The 19938-nt window shown below is 37.3% G+C and overlaps 3 protein-coding genes across 4 annotated transcripts; 2 read left to right on the forward strand and 1 right to left on the reverse strand.

The window, feature by feature from the left end:
- Nucleotides 1–607: 607 nt before the first annotated feature.
- LOC145238471 (adenosine deaminase-like) lies at nucleotides 608–6016 on the forward strand. Its single transcript, XM_080101664.1, has 10 exons — nucleotides 608–1145; nucleotides 2543–2604; nucleotides 2716–2838; nucleotides 2893–3036; nucleotides 3945–4060; nucleotides 4312–4439; nucleotides 4502–4573; nucleotides 5074–5243; nucleotides 5311–5440; nucleotides 5614–6016. Exons 1-10 carry the CDS (start codon nucleotides 1125–1127, stop codon nucleotides 5704–5706), a joined length of 1059 nt encoding a protein of 352 aa, XP_079957790.1. The 5' UTR covers nucleotides 608–1124; the 3' UTR covers nucleotides 5707–6016.
- A 1768-nt stretch (nucleotides 6017–7784) lies between these two features.
- LOC145239588 (uncharacterized) lies at nucleotides 7785–13149 on the forward strand. Of its 2 annotated transcripts, none has more exons than XM_080102951.1 (15): nucleotides 7785–7975; nucleotides 8462–8625; nucleotides 8982–9150; nucleotides 9222–9404; nucleotides 9464–9697; nucleotides 9939–10040; nucleotides 10103–10221; nucleotides 10279–10335; nucleotides 10392–10491; nucleotides 10567–10652; nucleotides 10714–10853; nucleotides 10928–11056; nucleotides 11128–11279; nucleotides 11358–11509; nucleotides 11607–13149. In XM_080102951.1, the coding sequence occupies exons 1-15, from the start codon at nucleotides 7819–7821 to the stop codon at nucleotides 11790–11792; spliced, it is 2130 nt and encodes a 709-aa protein (XP_079959077.1). In that variant the 5' UTR covers nucleotides 7785–7818; the 3' UTR covers nucleotides 11793–13149. The 2 variants fall into 2 exon arrangements, with proteins under 2 accessions (XP_079959077.1, XP_079959078.1); XM_080102952.1 differs by having other exon boundaries at nucleotides 8462–8559.
- A 2534-nt stretch (nucleotides 13150–15683) lies between these two features.
- LOC145239285 (2-acylglycerol O-acyltransferase 1-like) lies at nucleotides 15684–19717 on the reverse strand. The gene is made up of 9 exons (XM_080102588.1): nucleotides 19628–19717; nucleotides 18993–19065; nucleotides 17745–17892; nucleotides 17493–17677; nucleotides 17230–17434; nucleotides 16929–17009; nucleotides 16764–16857; nucleotides 16503–16702; nucleotides 15684–16393 (listed from the first exon to the last, which is right to left on the reverse strand). The coding sequence occupies exons 3-9, from the start codon at nucleotides 17833–17835 to the stop codon at nucleotides 16242–16244; spliced, it is 1008 nt and encodes a 335-aa protein (XP_079958714.1). The 5' UTR covers nucleotides 17836–17892; nucleotides 18993–19065; nucleotides 19628–19717; the 3' UTR covers nucleotides 15684–16241.
- Between the last annotated feature and the right edge of the window lie 221 nt (nucleotides 19718–19938).

The raw sequence follows: 19938 nt of genomic DNA on the forward strand, positions 1-19938 counted from the left end.
CAGTTGCCGCAATAAATCGTTTGTCATTTGTTTCAAATTTTTAAACGTTATTAATCCATTTCATATTTTACACAGTAAGATCCTTATATGTTTTAACGATTTTAATGCTTACACACAGATGCATGGAACTCATTACCTCAAAGACAAAGGACTAAATAATGTTTTGGATCAACTAAAAAAATTACAGCCCTATATATGTTTGAGTAAGCATTTGTAGTTTTGGGGGGGGGGGTTTTCTTTGAAAGATAACAAAATAAAGGTAATATCTATGGAGCGTATTTTGTACGAACTTTTTTTGTGCTGTGTTAAAATGCCATACAATGCAAATAATTTGGGCGAAGGTAACTGTTGCACCAACCGATGCGAGCAAATAGAAGCAAAAGGTACAAACATTTTCTATTTTCTAGCGGCACCCTAAAAGTAACAGTCAGCTGCAGACAACCAACCAAGCATGTCGCTTGCACACACACGCACACACAAGCATGCACATACACTCGCTTGAGGCACGTTTGGCAGTCAAGCCGCAGCCAAGTGCTGGGATTGGGAACCGCCCCCTGCCCACTTCTCTATTTTGGAATTTCTTGTTTGTATAGTAAGTTACACAACAGCAGTGTTCTTCTGACATGTGGCATGTGGAGAGCAAATCTGTTTAGAGCTTCTCAGGCTGTGCGTTATCGCTAATCTATGAGCGTTCAGTGAAATTAGACAGGCGGTAAACATTTTAGTATTGAATATCAGATGGTAATTGGGGCACAAATTTATACAAACCAGTGTAGATGCGAGCAATAAAAAACAAAAAGGATTACTTCGTTGTATGGAAAGAAGGAAACCAACATTTAACCAGCAGCAACTAGCAAGGAATTTCCTGTCTGTCAAGTCATTTCATGATTTAAGACTTCAGGCTCGCGCTGCAAGCTAATACCTAACATGCAGTGTTGGTATCGGTGTCTGGGGAAAGGGCATCACAATAACTTATTTTATGCATTCTTTTCTTGTTTAAAATCGCCGATACAGCTACCGTTTATCTGAAATTTTACGTTTGCTAGTTGAACGATAGTTTGGTGGTTCCAGACCCATTGCCTTCCTATTTAAACAGAGTAATTTAATTTTAAAACTATAAAGATATGGATTTTCATTTTCCCAAGGTAAGGTAGTCCCAACCTTTTATTGCAATTAAAGTCTCAGCCCATTTGTAATAGTTTTTTAGCTTTTCTGTTTCCACTAAGGATTTTTCCTTTACGTGCGATGACGCTAACATGATTATAGAGCAGTGGTTCTTAACCGGGGGGCACGCCCCCCTAGGGGGGCGCGAGACATTTCCAGGGGGGGGGGGGGGCGTGAGCCAAAAGTTAAATAACCAAATTTATTTAACTTTAGACTTACCTCCCCTAAAATTAACTTTGCAAGTGTGTATTGTTTGCGAGCACCACGTTTTCAAAAAAGAAACGAATATTATGATGCGATACCTTATGGCGTAACACAAGTTTTGAATAATGTCATACAAGGCAAAGTTTTTGGTTTGTCAGTTTAGAACAGGGTTCACCAAATTTTTTTAACTGCGGGCCGGATCATTTTAATAATCACGCTCGAGAGCCGCATGGGTTCTTACAAGCTCTGACGCAGCCTTTCCCAAACTGGCACTCGCGAGGCGATTTTGACCAGACCACAAAGGGTCTGCATGTCTTCCTACGATCTTATTTGTATTTAGATTATATCGCTGTTTAATTTTAAAATTATAAAAAATCTAAAACTGTCACATACCAACTAATGCACGTTTATTCTATCACAAAGAACTAAAAAGGCAATTATTCGCACACAATTACTATTCTTTGCTTTTGTCTGTGAGGTAACAAACTGCTTTTGGATGATACTTATGCCTTGTAATCCTGTTAGACAAGGTAGAATTATTACTGAAATGTATAATGAATGTTTGCACATTTAACGCCCCTGGGCAGTAATTAGGTGATCCCTGGTTTACAACATAGGCAACGGAGACTTCTTGTAGTTCCATTGCTGCATGTGTTCGAAAAAACTGTCGTTTTTTGCCTGTTTCAGGGGGGCGTGAAGTGCTCGACAAACACCTTAGGGGGGCGTGGACAAAAAAAGGTTAAGAACCGCTGTTATAGAGTATGATCGATAAATCCTCGACCCCAAAGGTTTTTTGCGTGATTCTTATATACCCCAAAGTTTAACATCATCTGCATAAAAATTGCAATATTAGTAAGTTTTTTTTAGAGTAACTATAACTCATTTTAATGCGTTTAAATACACAGAATTTACAAAACTCATTTTAATCAGATAAGATTACACTCATACAATGTACGTAAATAAATCATTACAAAACGTATAAAGCATAATTGCATTTGGATTTTTGTCAGACAAATGCTTAATGCGAAAATTACCTTCAAATATAAATTGTGCGGTTTGCTTTTTTCTGTAATGCCTTAACGTCCGAACGGTTTAGTATGATAACTTCGATAAAGATATAGCAGTCAACTAGTCCAACATAACTAACACTAAGAACATCTTACTTTTACAACAGGCTGAGTTACATTGCCATTTGGATGGATGCTTTCGATTGACTACAATAATTGAAATTGCCAAGTAATATTTGTCATATACTATAACTTGCTTTTCGAAATGTGTATTACGAAGATAATATAATGCAATGTCATTTAATTTATAGGTGTCTTTTATTTTTTTGTTCACTTGCAGAGAAAGAAACATTCAGTTACCCACGTATGATCCTGTACAATTGGCAAAATTTTGTGCATTGGAACGTTGCGACAATCTTATCCATTTCTTGTCAGGGTTCGCCATATTCGAACCTGTCATAAGGTAAGCTGTTGTAGCTTTGGTTTGACCTTGACTTATAATTTATCTTTGTACAAGTGGAGATATCAAAGCAATCAAGCGAATAACATATGAGGCCATTGAAGACAAAGCTGCGAATGGAATCGCCTACCTCGAACTGAGAGTGTCACCTCACTTTTTAGCGAATTGTGATGTGGAACCGATGCTTTATGCCAAAACCAAGTAAAATTACCTAGGTTTTCGACCATTAAATGTAACAGATACATTTCACGTTAATGCTCTTTTCACTTGATTTCACACCATTTATTTTGAACTTAAGTTCGTTTGCCATCGGGTTACGATGTTCTTCATTAAAGACATGCGACGAAAAAGCTAAAAAGGTTGCTCTCTAGCGCTGTCACTCTCGAATTTGGTAAGCTTTTCGGGCTGTAAAGGAGCAAGACTCGATCAGTATACCTTTTTGTCATTTCACTGTGCCATATATGCAGTAGTTATGTTTGATTATTAAAAGTAAGAGACTTTTATGTTGCGTTAAAAAAGGTTTAGGCCAGTGGTTCCCAACCTTTCGTGGACCATGGCCCCCTTAAAGTAACTTTTTGGCCTCGTGGCCCCCTTCAAGTTACCATGTAGGACCTGTGGCCCCCTTTAAATGTAGATAGCAATGTCGCGTTGGAATGCGGTATTGTTTTTGGCCTTACATATATAGTAAATGAGCGTGATAAACCTCACTATAAACAAATAGTATGTGAAATAGTCGATTAAATTCGGGAATAAAGTTAAAGTGAAAATGACTTTTAGTGGGTGTTTCTTGTGAATATACGTCCGTGGTCCCCCGGAACATAGCTCGTGGCCCCCCTGGGGGGCCATGGGCCCTGGTTGGGAACCACTGATGTAGGCAATACTGCCGAAACTTTGTATTTGTTCTGTGTTTACCCTAATTGTTTTATAAAGTTGTTTTGAAATTACAACTATTGAGATGTGAAGACCTATATTTGTAAAACAACAACAGCATAATATGGCGAATGAGGACCAAATGTAAATTGGTACAGTAATTGATACATGATAAAACCTATGTGCGTGTAGGTTGAAGGTTGATTTCTTCTATTTGTTGTATCATTTGTTCCTTTTAGAGGCAATGTAAGACCACGTGATGTTATCGAGGCTGTATGTTCCACCACTTCCGAAGCATCGGTGAAATTTGGGATAGAAGTGCGAATAATATTATGTACCATCTCATTACTGCCGGGTAAGAAAGTACCACAAGCTTTATTAAAAGTCGCAACGAGATTATTTTCGAATAACGTATTTACATTCTTTCTTGGCGCCCAGAAATCGGACAAGATTTGTTGATTTAACTCAAACTTCCTATATGGTAACTTTTTCAACCACGCAGCTTATTTATTTTTGATCACTGTCGCTTTGTTAAATTATTTTTTTATTATGTGCAAAATAAGCGCGTTGAATAAATCCTGTGAAACAGCTATGTCTAATTCCCAGAATGGTCAATGGAGGTCGCAAAGATGTGCAAAGAATATTCTTCGATGGGTGTTGTAGGAATAGATATAGCGGGTGAAGGAACAGAACCTGGGAATTTGGTGCAACAAAGGCATATCGACGCGTATCAAGTAAAGATTTTATATTTACCTTTGAAATATACATAATTATGTTGGTGTTGAATTTTAATTAGTTTTGTAGAGATCATAACATTCACAGAACCGCTCATGCTGGGGAAAATGGATCTGCTGAGGAAGTAGAACAGGTACATGATCATAAATAGTTTCGTCATGTTAAACCAGCGGTTCCCAAACTGGGGTCCGCGGTCCTTTAGGGGTCCGTGAGGCAATTTTGGGGGGACCGCGAAGCGGGTAAAGTAATTCTATAATCTTATTTAGCGTCAGTTTGTGCTACTGAATAAGTTTAAATCAAGAGAATTGAGAAATCGACTGTCTCCATTGCCAAACAATAGCCTTTATTGAAAGACAACTATCAAAAATGCAATTGCTCGCGCACAATCGTACTGCTTTTTGTCTTGTCTGTAATGTCACAAGCTGTCTTTTATAGAGTTTAGATCATTATTATGCGCAATTTTGCATAACTAGCGAAAATCCTGCAATCAACTTTCGTTTTCCTGAAATGCACATTCCAGCTTAAGGACCGCGAGCCCTCGAAATAATGGCAAAGGGACCGTTTTGACAAAATAATGAAAAAGTTTGGGAACCACTGTGTTAAACACTGCTAAATTATAAAACTGTTTCATAGGCAATGCAAATATTGAACGCACAAAGAATTGGTCACGGCTACCACGTGGTTGACAGCGAGTCTGTTTACAATGAGGCCAAGGCGAGGGATGTTCATTTCGAAGTTTGTCCGAGATCAAGTTACCTTACAGCGTCCGTCGATCCCGATTTGACAAAGCATCCCGCTATTAGGTAGTAATATATTGTTAACATGGTTTGTGTCATTTGTAAAAGTTGAACTAACAAACGGATTGTTTAGATTTTTAAAAGACAAAGTGAACTTCTCGCTTAGTACAGATGATCCTGCTATTCAGCAGACAACCATCTATGACGATTATAATATAGCTCAAAAGTACTTCGGATTTTCCATTGAGGACATCAAATTATTGGTATGGAGTCATCTATAAACAACTGTATATAATTCAAAGAACACAAAGCAGAGTGTTTACGGCACATAAAAGACATAAAAAATATTGGATCGGTGCTTGATATTAAATCAGCTCGACAGTGGTGTAAGTCGAAGTAGGCTACACTTTTGTTTATTAGTTTGCCTATTTTACAGAACATCCTGGCTTTGAAGTCCGCGTTCGTGGAGGAATCTGTTAAGAATGAGTTAATTCGAAAGTTTGAAACGGAATATGCCAAAATCACTTAACGCACAAACAATTCATTGCGTTTTTAGCATGTCAATAAGACGCAGCCTGCTGCTTTATTTCATTCCGCTTATTATGTTGTGTTTTCACTTGTGCTTACTACAATCTGATTTAAATGTATGTTCAACACACCTGAACCTTTAAGATCAACTGTTGCAATTGCATCCGTATAATGTTATCCGCACTGACACCGTGACATATGCATTTTTAGTCCAAATTTGTTTGTAGTGATATTTCTTTGTTTTGTGGTGTGTTTGTCATCAATGCGTACATAATTATTTCTAGTCTATAATAAACGGTGTTTACCAATCAGCGTTTGTCGATGTTTATTGGCTGTTCTTCTAAGATCTATCCAAAAAAAAAGATTTTTCCATTAAACAAAAAATGATTCAGTTGACGTCAATCCTTCCGCTTAAGCCATTTACTGGCGGTTGCCTGGGGCTCTGCTTTAAGCGCTGTCCATGGTAATGACTATGTGGCCATTTCCGCATGTTGCCAGTTTTGCAGGTGTGTTTAAATTATAAACATCTGACTGGGCCACTTTCTAGTGTGGCTATGCCATCCATGATGGTTGATGTGCGAATATTTTCTGTCGCCTTTTAAGTAGGCAGGTGTCGTGCGTAGCCACGCTTTTGAAACTTGTCACAAGATTTTTGCGGCCTGATTTCGTCGTATTAACATGCTGCGAAACTTGCTAAGTTCGTTTGATGTGTGAAGTATCTTACGCGTTTGTGCGACAAGCCGGAAAACACCCAGCTATTCAGGTGAAAAAGTAGTTATTTACTGCGTTAATTGTCAAGTGTCGCGCTGATGCACGGTGTGGTTGCCCGCCTAATTATTGTGAGGATTTGGCGACTTTATCTGCGTTCGATCAAAACGTCTAGCTATCCACTTAATGTGTTAATCAGAATGCATGCTTTAATTAAATTATGTCGGCCGTTTCCAGGAGTTCTACAAATATGCGTTGATTAACTTCCATGCGGGTTCGTCCTCAAATCTCATAACTGTGATTAGAGTTTAATCATTGCTGTTCGGTTGCAACAAAACGTTAACACATTCTTGTGGCACGAAATGTCGTAGTGTCGGTATTTCTTGGTATAGCGTAGAACAATCACGGATTTTGGTGCGTGTTTTAGTTCCACTCAAATTGCGATTTGATGTTTCGCTTCAAAGTTGGCGTGTGACTAAGTTCTAATAAGCTTTAAATCACCTAACGACATCAATTTGTCTTCGCACGTCAAACTGTTGTTTAGCATTGTCATCCGAGACCAAAACCAATAATTAAATCACATATTGCGCAAAGCAGCCTATGCAGTTTCGTGACCTACACTGTTTCAGCGTCTTGTTGAGGCTACTGACTGGTTGATTGCGTATAAGATTACCAATGATGTGAGTTTTATTTAAAGTGTCAAGATTTGTCTACATATGCCCGAGGGAAAATTTGAACCCTGAGGTAAACTTAAACGAAGCTTTTCTCTCGTTCATGTTGTGTGAAGAAAACACACGTATTTTGTGCTGTTTCGATGAGACTTTCTGTAATGATTTTACAAAAATTTAACAAGTCTATTTTATGTTTTTACCGGAACTTAATAGTCCTTTATTGTTTCCACAACTATTTCTTTGTTTTAGTGATGAAGTTAGCGTGTTGTTTAAATGCCGTTAAGAGTTGGTCAATCTCCAAATGAGCAACAATTCAGTCGATCCGCTTCAAAAAATATTTTACCTTCCCTTACGTATATTTTCTTGTTACGGCATCAATATCAAGGGGAACATATATATGGGGAACATATTATTTCGTCATTTTTTCGTGATTGCTAGACTTGCCTGCGGCGATATTCTGAATTGCTCAGCACTATATATAAACATCAGTCAGACATTGTTGAAGTCTATCAGTAGTTTTTTCTGTGGTTTGTTTTATCAAAAATTGTTGTTTTTGAGAACAAGAAAGACTGAATTATACAACTTTATTCAAAAGAAAAAACTAGTGGTCGTGTTCTCTTTCATGTGTTTTTAACATGACTGTAGTCGATTTTAATTTGTGTGCAGATATAAAATTTAACCTTTTGTCCAAAGACAGGGTGATATTGCTGGATTTATATAATTTGTTACTTGCAATGACACTAACGCAAGTATCGTTTTTTGTTACTTTGCTTTTGCTTGATGCTACCTCTGCTACTGGAAATTCTTTAACGAATAATCAGGAAGACCGTGATCTAAATGTATCTCCTACAATGATGCCAAGGGTCAGATCTGGAAGCTCTCAACAAAACTGTAAGTCACTAAAACACTGCAAATTGCAATGCTTCAAATTAATATTAATTGGTTCTGTTCAGTTTTAAACATTATAAGCAACAAAAAATCACGGATAAACGTAATGATTTAATAACTTTTAGTACTACATTAATGGTCCTCTTTTGTCGTCCAAAATGCAACACATTCATTATACCTTTTCCTCGATGATGGTAATAAATTCCAGAATAAAAACTAACATACGATTTACCTGAGCATAGACTGTATAACCCATAGCGTTTGGAAATTTTGCCAACATAACAACCTTTTGACATTGCATTATGAAATACTGTTTTCAGGACTCGGAGAGAGTATAACGCCTGTATTGCTGACATGTGTAACATTTGCCACAGAAAAATGTTGTAACTTGTAAAATTAAGTTTACTGTTTTTTAACATTGAATTTAAACTTCTTTGTATTTAAACATATTATTCATTTGTTTTATTATATACATACAATTATTCTCAGCGTCACTTTTTAAAACGAATTGCGAGATGAGGAAAACTTGGCTCATTCCTCTTCCTAATGGATTGATCTACATATATTGCACGTGGAATGAATATCAAGTAAATAATGTCGCTTTCAATTTGCTTCACGGCGTGTCAGATTTGGAACAAAGACATCAAGTTTGGGTAGTTTTTGTTTTGTTTTACATAACCGGAAGCGTTTTAGTCACAAGCACGATTTTATCGGTAACTTTCCCGTTCACTCTAGCCGCTGTAAATATAACCCATCGTCCTTTTGTTTCAAACCCAAAGTCACGATTTGCAATTAGTTTCTTACCCCTTACGTTATGTCCAATTTAAATGCGACAAAAATCAGTTTAATTGCGGGAACCAGTTACTCTTTCCTGTCACGTTTGCTGAGAGTAAACAACAATGCGTATGTAGTGACGATGTATATTTGTTGTTGTTAAATTGAACAGCATTAACGTATTTAGCAAACATATTGGTTTATTACAATCTTATCATTTAAAAATTTTGTGCAGAATCAAAGTATGAGGATTCTTAAGAGGGACGGATTCCTATCAGTTTGTGCATTACAGTGTAAAAAAGGTATTCCATATCCGAGATTCAACCGATATAAAGGAACACAAATTCCCGAACTGGATTCGGTAAATCTCGGATGCCACGACTGGCACAATTTGAAATGTAAAGGTAACAAAATGCAACATGTTATATCACCAATGATATTACAGATTTGTAACGACTTGGTGTAACTGTAACAGATTCGTGTCCGGGAGATATATACGATGTGCCGAACGGCAATATTCTTTGTTCTGACGGTTCGTTTACCGGATCTTTTTGTAAGTTGGCTTGTCACGCAAACTATCGGGCAGTTGGATCGGATGAAAGGTTATGTAACCCCGTAACTGGACAATGGCAACCAACAGGGCAATTTCAATGTGCAGGTTAAAGTCGTGTTTTAACGTTTCCGTGAGAGAAATTTACTTACCAACGCCTTTTTCAGCTGCCAAAACTCAATCCTGTAACCGATTGCCTCCTGTAGCCAATGGCCGGCTGTTGTGCAGTAATGGCAACCAACAGTTATCTAGATGCGTTTTAATATGTAACGGGGGTTTTCTTCACGTTGGGTCGATGATTCAGTGGTGCTTACCTGATTCGAACGACAACATGGTTTGGTATCATTCACACAACGGCGATGTACAAATTTCTCGCAACGGTGCATCTGTTCAATGTAAATGTAAGTTTAAATTCAAACATGATATTTTTATTGGTCACGTTAAGCTATTAACAACTTAACAGTCATTTTTTTTCTCTTGAGAGGCAAGGTGACATAAACTTTGCACTTTTAAAAAACCCTACGGTTTAAACCCTACGGTTGTTAATAGCTTAAAAACCCTACGGCACTTTTAAAAAAACCTCCTAAAGTGTGGTGGGTTGTAAATTTAGAATGCTAAGAAATACTTCGTGCAATTTTACAGCTGCTCAACTTATCAATGAAGCTTCTACAAATCTTCAAAACCAAGCCAACGAAGTGGGGGGTGCAGACAGAGAAAACCGAAGAGAAGAACTTGCAGGAAACGGTATTTTATTTCTAAGTATTATTTACCCAAAGATCCCAGTAAAATAAAACTGTTGAATGCAGGAACAATAAGCACGAAACGATTAGGAGTTTGTGAAATAACGCCCAACAGTCGGGTAAACTGTGGATTTACGTTCAAAAGCGAATGTCTTGCAAATTTGTGTTGCTGGGATTCCAGACAGGTAAGTAAATTATACACCTCTCCTAATCCATACAGTTGATAATTTCATGATGTGTAGATTGGAGTTCCATGGTGCTTTGAAAGAGCCAGTAATCCAGCAAACGAAGGTGTAAAGGTATATTTTCATTTTCGACCACCTTTTCACAGTTTTTTAATACAATGTTTTTTCAGTTAAGCAATCCCAAGCCAGCGGCAAACAATGAGTCACAAAGCAGTCAGCCCGATTCTGGCTCAATAAATGGTCATCTTTCCTCGCCGAGTTTTTTACCAGGTGTGATAAAGTGTTTATTTTCATCAAACTGCGAATTGAAGTTCTTGTTTTGACATCTTTATTTACCTTTTTTAGCTGGATTTAGTAACTATGAATACCGTCCTCACCCTCTTTCCAATGCCTGTGGTTGTTCATCTGAAATCTACTCTAGATGTGAAACTGTAAGTTTCATCATAGCTTCATTAATAAAGTTTAAAAGTTCAAATGTGTTGCAAATTGTAGGGGATTCGTCGAGTATACTGTGGACAATCCGCTCACGCTTCTGACTTTCCTTGGAATGCTTTGCTTTACTTGGGAAACCAGATATGTGGTGGTTCTTTAATAGCTGAACGGTACATAGTGACAGCCGCACATTGTATACCGTAAGTTAGTCGTGTTTCGTCACTATACAACTGCTTTTTAAAATAATTCAAAACTGTTTTACGTGCGTCTTCAGGGACTTTGGAAGTTCCGTTTCAGAACTTCGCAGCAATTACATCTTCCTAGGCCTTTCAAACACCAGTAACCCTGGGCAAACTACTCAACACGCAAAAATGATCAGTTTTCGACTACATCCAAATTTTACGTAAGCTTGTTGTGGTTTATCTTTATCATTTAAAATACACTGCTTAAATTGCGATGGATTATACTTTTCAGAAAAATAAATGACCATGCCATAAATGACATTGCGATTATCAAACTAGAAAAAGCTGTAGATATAACTGCATCTGTTCAACCGTTATGCCTTCCTGGGAATAGACATCCCGGTGTACAGGACACTTGCTTTATCATGGGTTTCGGAAAAACTAGTGAGTCGTTTTATTCTACAAATATGAACACCGCTTGTCCATATCTTAGGACTGAACAAGCCACCTTCTTTTTCACAGATCCCACGTCAAGCACAGCTAAGGTTTTCCAAGCGGCAAAAGTTCCCATAGTAACTATACTGCACTGCTCCAGCTTTTATCGAAATTTTGTGTTTTCCAAACAGAACATATGTGCAGGGTCAGGAAGACCAAACACTCCCGATACTTGCAAGGTTAGTGAAGTTGCTTATTGTGAAAGTATTCGAATTAATGTCAAATTACTCTCAAACGCCAACAAACTGCTATATCGTGGGGAAACCTGTGTTTCAGGGTGATTCGGGTGGTCCACTAGCGTGCAAACATGGAACTGGAAAATGTTCGTGGTATTTAGCCGGGATTACGTCATTTGGCCGTTCGCCCTGCGGAAGAGCTTCACCCAGTGTATATGTGAATGTTTTTCATTACCAGCAGTGGATATATTCCACTATAGAGGTAATGGAAAGATATGCTGGGTGAAAGCACATGATTTTTGTGTGTTTCAATTTAATTTATTTACTGGTGTTGCAAAATTTCTTCATATTCCAAGCCATATCGACATACAAATGATTTGCAGACCTTTGAATTTTACATTGACCGAACTTATATGTATTTGTTGTGCTCGCATTTCTCACCTTAAGAGTGGACAACAACTATAATAGTTGGCACAAATGCTGTACATTAATTTTAATTTATTATAACGTGCACACAATATGATAAAGGTATGAAAATGCCTTTGTTTGTTTGAATAAAGCCATTTGGTATTTTACTATGCATACCATTGTTTGAAGTAATACGATGATTTGATACCTTCTTCTTGCCAAGTTGACATTTCGTTGACAAAGCCATGAGGTTGTATACTGTTCTGTAATTAATATTTTAATGCTTGTTTTCAAACTGCATGTATTAATTTAAATAAATTTTCTTATAATTTTTGTACTTATCTACACAAGTCGTTTCAACCAAATTTGTTGTGTTGGGCAGTTTATACTATACCAGGGGTCGGCAACCTTTTTTGTACTGCGGCCCGTTTTTGAAACTAAAATTTTATCGCGGACCGGTCTTCAAATAACTACAATTAAGTTATTTGGCAATAAAAACGCTTAAATTAGTTCATTTTCCCCGGGATATATGGGCAAAATGTTTTATAGCATTAAACCTGAAAAGTTATACGGCCCGGTCACGAACTCCTCGCAACTTACAAGCAATAGGCCTATACTAAAAATTGAAAAAAATTACAGATTATATTTTTTTCTTTTAGCATAATCAAATAGTTAGGTTAGCGTTAAAAGAAGGGACACTTTAATTGTACAAAATTGACTTTTTTCATAATCCAATCAGATAGCAATTTTATAGAAACCCTTGTTTTTTGTACAATGCAACAGGTTATAACTTATACGATTTGTACCAGCCAATGAGTCTTTAGTGTATGTTTTTTTATATTCTTGCCATATGTTTTATTTTTGAATTTTTTCCCGAAAATAATATTTAATTTACCTTACATCACGATAAAGGCAGCGGCATATTGTACATCGTTTAAATCAGTCAGGAAGTTAAACGCTGTGCAGAACAACTGGAGTAAGTTGGATGCAAACTTTTCAATTCCGATATTCAAACATCCAATGTAAAAAGACTATGTTACGCAAGACTTTGTAATATGATCGCCGACGCCGATGTTGCTTGCACCACCTCACCCCCTCGGCGCCTGAATGCACCACTTTTTTTTCGATACGTTTTACTTTTTTTACATTTTAATCTTTTTTCACGAGGTATAAAATTCGTCGCTGTGTATTATTTTCTGTCGGTTGTCATAATACATGGGAAGGCCCAGAGGCATTCTCCTGAAATGTTGATTTGTGTTTCAATACTTTAAGTTTTACAAACTGTACACAGCTTATCTGCAAGGTAAGATATGCAAATTTGTAGCATTTAGATCAAATCGTTTCTTTAAACATTACGTTGTTAAATCAAATTTTTCAATAAGATTGCATATCTTTTGAAAATTATTATGTTTGTTGATCTATTTGCTGATAAGGCGAATGATGAATCGGTAAGTCAAGGGGTCGAATCGTTCCGTGGCAGTGGACTTATTTGGCAAACTGGTCAAGTTTGCGGACCTGTCACAAATTTACCACAATAGGCCTATTTTTTAAAAAATTCAGGATGTTCGTTAAATAAGTCTAGGCTACTGTGTTATAACAGAGACAAAATAATATGAAACAAAATTTACTCAGTTTAAATAAGGATTGCATTAGATTGTTTTGAGACTCTAAAATGCTTTTAAATTTTCGCATTTAAGTGTCCGCTAACTCAAAGCCTTAAATGGCCAACTTGGAAGTCCGGAAAACCCAGGTTAGGATCCTTTACTATGTCTGCTGATGGGCAGAGTTGGCAACCATGTTGTTGGCTATATTTCAACTTGTCGTGTTCAGACAATCTTCATTTCTGTGGTCTTTTTTACGTTTTGAACGTCTTTACTGTATTTTGTTTTTGACGTTTAGAGTTTTGACTACTCCACGGTGCGTTAAAAGAATGTTCAGTAAAGTTAACGACAACAGTAAAAATGTACTTGTTAAAATTGACAATGATAACACCGACATTATAGTTATACCGCCTCACTTTTTTATACCACGCACCACACAATCTTTTTTTTTGCATTTAAGTGGTTCTAAGCAAGGGCGTCCGCACATAGGGTCAAATGGGGTCAGCTGACCCCCCCTGGAAAATTGTTGGATGAAAAATAAAAAAGCGAGAACATGCAAAGTAGGCAATTTTCTGAAAGGGGGGAGGGGTAAAGGTGATACGAGTGATGACTGGCTGGTCAAGCTCTCCGATTGTGATCATCACCCTTCTTCGGGAGTATCCCACTTCCTCTATTAATTTACGAAGATACCTACGAGCTACCCGTAATCGCAAAATTCGACAACTTGAGCTCCTGTAGCCTACTCTCAGAACCACATTACTAGTGCGGACACTGGCTTTATCTTACATAAATCTGAAGAAGGATAACTCATAGTTTCAGATAAAATCATCTCGTATTTCGTGAATTCAATGAAGCTGTTCGTAACATTGAACCATACAGAAAAGAACAATCAGCCACCAGTTTAGTTAATCAGTTCTTGAATAAAAAGTTAAGTCGACGTGGGTCTTTGCCGAATTTTTCGATGACTTTTTGGATGAACGAATTTTTTTCCGAGTTTATTCGGCTTCTGTGGACACTCATCATACACAGCCGGATAGCCTGTCTCCAGACATGGTTGATCTGAGCCATGTTTTGACCCGCCTCATTGTGCTGAATGATCTTTCTACCGCACAAGTACCGAGACTTGCCAGCAAAATTCGAACAACAATTAAGTTTGGATACACTTCCAATAAATGTTTTTGATATATATCAGAGCTTGGCGCAAATCTATCAATACGTTGGGGAGAGGGGTTAATTCTAAACATTTGCCAAAAATAAAACTATTTCCGGTACCAATATGCAACTTTCTTTTTTGTTGATACCCACGAAAGAACGAGACAGTTCTAAACCGAGAAACTTTTTAGGCCTACTCTGTGGATACATCAATATCCACATAATCATACACATTAGCCTACGCTTGCTTTTTAATTTCTATCATACCCTTGCTGTTCAATTTCTTCAGTTTTTTGACAAATGCAGTTATATGGTGATTTGTGGTTCGTAGATATCAGAATAATTGATTTTGGGGATTAGTGCCAAATGCTCAAATCTTTTTAGGCTCACTGCAAATCTTAAATCACCACATATAGGCTACTGGTTAACTGCATTTACAGCTTGCCACACTTCTACCAGTCCTTGGCAGATTGAAACTAAGCTATTTGAACAATCGCTAATTTTCAAATTTGCTGTTGATATAATCAAAACTCATAACTTTTTTCTGTGTATGGTTTTAAAGATTATAGACTCCCAAATACCATCGCGTAATGGAAATGCTTCTTTTTCTCTGTTCTTACCTTCCTTTACTATCTTTTCTTGAAACTACTAGCTACTCTAGCAGTCGGTCGCTGCGGAAACCACTCAGTTATGAATTATGACAAAACAAAGTGCATTATTACCCCAAATGTATATATTACACTTTACGCAAGGTTCACTTGAGCACGATAATAGTGTGCAATAAAACGATTATATAACTCTGATAATTTGTGCTCTGGCCAATTTGATAAAAATCCGTAGAAATGTAAACATTGATAAAAATGATAAATTGTCTGGATGGTGTAATGGTCAAATTTTCAAAAAAAATTTACATCCGGCCGAAAGGTCAGAGTGAACCCACCTTGACCCCCCCTAACCGAAAACCTGCGGACGCCCTTGGTTCTAAGGTAGAACCACTTAAATGCGAAAAGCAGATCCTTATTTCACCAGATCTTTATTTCACCAACGGCCGCGCCGCCAGTGTGCTGTTGTCTTTGTTTCAAAAAATTACTGATGTAAAGAATTAGGTTTATCTGATACATTCACCACCTAGTGGCGCCTAAAAAAGAAACAGACTAATTTCTAACTTGATGCACAAATCGCGAGCTGAACAGTTTGACGATCAGTCTTGACTATTTATTATATCATCACATCTATATTGTGACGCTTGTGGTGCCTTATTTTCGAATTGTATGCAAAAAAGGCGTACACGAAGTCGAACACACATGGCTACTAGGTTGTTAATACTCATTCCAGCCCCACAAAATTTGTTAAGAGCAGTTTTAAAATCGAAATATTGAGGAAAAAAGGGCATATGATGGTATATGATTTTTAACAAAATTTGTATTGAACAACACTCCGAAAAAAGTGAATTTAAAAATCATACTATTTGTACATGTTACATTGCATTTAACATTTAGTTGATTTAGTAAACAAAATAAAAACCTGACTGCAAAATACTAACTAATTAGCGTTCATGCAAGTGATCGTATATTTTATGTGATAATGAGTTTACAATCTTTGTCCGCATATTTGCCTTTGTTGCTCTCAAAAAGATCCAAAAGTTTTTCAATGTACAACTTCTGTAGACGTAGAATATCATCACTAGAAGGATTTGATATGCTAACCACCTCGATTGGTTCTCCAACTACAATAAGTATTGATTTTTTTAGTTCATCACATAAAAAACTTGTTTCTCCTTCTGGTTTCAATACTAAAACAAGTTGATATCACAAGAAATTCAATAATAAACCCACCAACTGTATGCAGACTTTGCCTGTATGGAAGCAATCCGAAACTGTATTGAAACATTCCCCTTGCATGAAAAGATGGTAGGCAGAAAGTGAAATATTTCAGTAGAAACGATTGGAACGAGTATGACCATGTTCCTGGGGTATATTCCGCTTGTTCCCATACATTTTGATCCCCGTACGAAATGACGGGCACAAGGGATGCCCTTAAAACGATGTTAATTATCACATGAATCAAGCAAAATGTATAGTACATAGGCGTATTACCCGCTAGTCAAAGCCAGCTTGAAAAAGCCCATTCTTGACTTGAGAATAATAGTTATATCACCAGGTCGAGCAAGCAGGGCCTCAGGGGCGCCACCTGTTAAAATATATGTGTAAAAAAACAAGATGTGAATCTAATCATTAAAACAATTAATCCACACAAAATACCTGGGATTAGGCATAGAATATTTCCTCCTCCTGGTTTATTTATAACGGAACGAATACTTTTTTTAGTCGATGGCACAAGTCCTAATAAATTAAACACATACAATTTTAAATAAAAATAATATGTCGGCGAAATTTATAAAAAATATTTTTTATGTTGAATTCTTTTGACTAATCCCTTTCTGGATTGACCAATTAGGCTAGTTGTGCAAGAATTGCATTGCCAAATGCCCCTAGTTAAAATGAAACTCCGCACAACTTTGACATGTTATAATAATATTCCAAAAAAAAGGAATAACGTTACCTCCCCGCATGATATAATCGCGATAGAACGGAACGCGAAACCAGAATGGGAGCATTGCCAAGTAGGCGCGAAATCCAGGGAAGACATTGTCGAATCCTGATCCGTTGCAGGTAAAGTGTGTAAATGCACTGATTGATAAAACGCCATGAGGATGAACTCCAAACAAATAGTTTCGTTTTGGATCAAGTTCCACTGTCTTGTGTAACTTAAACAATAACAAAACATAACGTGTTGTGCATATAGATAAACTTTCAACTCTTTACCCTGGTTGGAAAGTAGTCGCTCATGTAGGACCAAATGCGCCAGCTTCTAAGCCAATCACTTCTTTTGCTACCACCATCCTCTGGAGAATTCCAGTCGTAAATGTAGTAAACGATATACGGTACAAGATAGATCCAGTAGCTTGTGAACACCAAGACGTATAAGAAAAGGAATGTGCACACTTGTGCTGATGAAACAAAACACATGGCCACAATTAAAGCTTTTAGTACATAATTATCAAATAAAAAACTTACCTAACAATAAAAAGCAAAACAAAAAATGTGCCACTGCAAAAGTTTGCAGTCGCCTTGCTAAAGGTATTCTAAATGGCGCAAACTCAACCATGTTGGTCTTATCTACAAATTCCGTGGCAGTTCGGGTTTAGCAAATTGTCATCTAACTCTGCAAAAACAAAATCAGTAATGGCGTACAGCACAGTTTTCGTTTCACAGGACTTGGCCTAAATAAAACCGCTCGATCCGTTACACAAACAGAGAGATTAGGCGTTGCGGTTCTACACAGTACTACTTTGCTTTCGGCAGTTGTTAAACATTAACTACTTGATATTTCTTTTGCTGCATCGCTTGGCTTAATGTTGCTTTAGAACAGGGGTGTCCAACCTTTTTGGCCAAAGGGCCACATGCGGTTTACGAATGATTGCGCGGGCCACTTGAGTGTTACTGCTAATTTGGAATCTTAGAAATACCTGTCTTATAATTTCTTATAAAAATCCTCACACCGAAATTCTAATCTTGGAAATGTGTATAATCCTCGTTTACTATTATAAGAACAATAATCACACCAAGATAAAGTTAAGTCAACAAAGGTTTTCCCAAGTCGAAATTTCAATGTAAAGTTTGGCCCTGTTTTTCTCTAATAAGTTTGGCAATATTCGGTGAGATGGACGATGGAGAAATGTAGAGCGATTTTTCCATATGGCAGTCAGAAATTACTGATCTTACAGGGGATTTTAAGTCACATGCCAACCTTTCTTGGAAAGTTCTGTTAGCGTTACTTGCTTTTTGTTTTCTGTTTGACATAATCTATATCACTGCAGAGTTCGGAAGATGTTTTACTGCTAAAAGCGTTTTGCGGGAGTCTCTGATATCAGATGCATTTCAAAAAACCAAGAAACATTACTGATTCTCTTGAAGCACGAGGCAGATTATGACGTAACAATGTAGAAATTGTGATGCGTAACAGTGCGCATTGTGACGCAACAAAAGTAACCTGAACAGTTGTGTATTACTACTCAACTAACAAAGAAATAGGGCAAACAACAATTAAAATGTCAATTTTTCGGAATGAAAGTTTGCCATAAATTAAGTAGGCGATGAAGTTGTCATTTCAAAAACTACCACGCGGGCCACTCAGAACCTTCCTGCGGGCCACATGTGGCCCGCGGGCCACGGGTTGGACGCCCCTGCTTTAGAAGCAGGGTTCTTAGTTAAAAATTGGCAAAACGCTTAAATACATAGCCAACTTAGCTCACTTTTACTTACCTTTTCAGCAATTAAAACGCATTCCTGCAAAAATTATTTGCTGTCTTCGTTAGTTACGTTGGCCCACGTGTCACTAAAAAACACAAATACACTGAAGAAATGTGAATTTTGCAAAAACATCTCGCAAATAGGCTATGCCCCAATATATCTTTATATATTTCCAAAGTAATAGATAATTGGAAAAAGTACTAACACCATAGCCTAGCCCAGTGGTTCTTAACCTGTGGGAAATTTCCCACTAGTGGGAAATTTAATGGTTTTAGAGGGAAATTATGTGAAAAAGAATAATTTGTTTGTTAATGTTTGGCACAAAACATTATTATAAAATAACAAAGGGGGAAATTTAAACTTGGTGATTTATTTTAATGGGAAACCGCACCAAAAAGGTTAAGAACCATTGGCCTAGCCTACCTCACGGCAACAAAATTTGTAGGCTACACCCTTTGGTAGAGCTATCTGATAGCGAAAAGAGCAGCACAGTTATTTAAATTAACAGTGAGTCTGGGATAGGGCTGGGAACTAAATTTAACGTTAGGGACAAAGTTAATAGGTTAGTTTTTATTGTAAAACCTCACCCCAACCCTAATAACCGTTGGCATTTTCACAAGTTCACAAATGCTCTTTGCGCTACCCACCTTTAACGCAATCTTTGTGTGATGTATGATTCCCCGGGTCGTTGCTGGTTCTTATCAAAGATAGACACTTTGGTTAGCAGAGTTTCCAGCTTTTTTAACGTCACATTTACCGCTGCTGATGCTGATGCAATTTATCTAATTCTAGACAAATGAATTCGAATTTAAACAGCACTCTTAAGCACAGACGGCGAATCGTACAGGTTTGCTAATTTTCGGTATTGCGCTGAGTCAGCAATTGCCAATTATTTCCATCACAAACGCTTATGCTCCGCTGCGTCACCTATCGGAAATTATCAAACCTGCACCTGTGG

This window comes from Phallusia mammillata, chromosome 7 (genome assembly GCF_965637545.1).
Source record: "Phallusia mammillata chromosome 7, kaPhaMamm4.hap1.1, whole genome shotgun sequence".
Lineage (NCBI taxonomy): Eukaryota > Metazoa > Chordata > Ascidiacea > Phlebobranchia > Ascidiidae > Phallusia > Phallusia mammillata.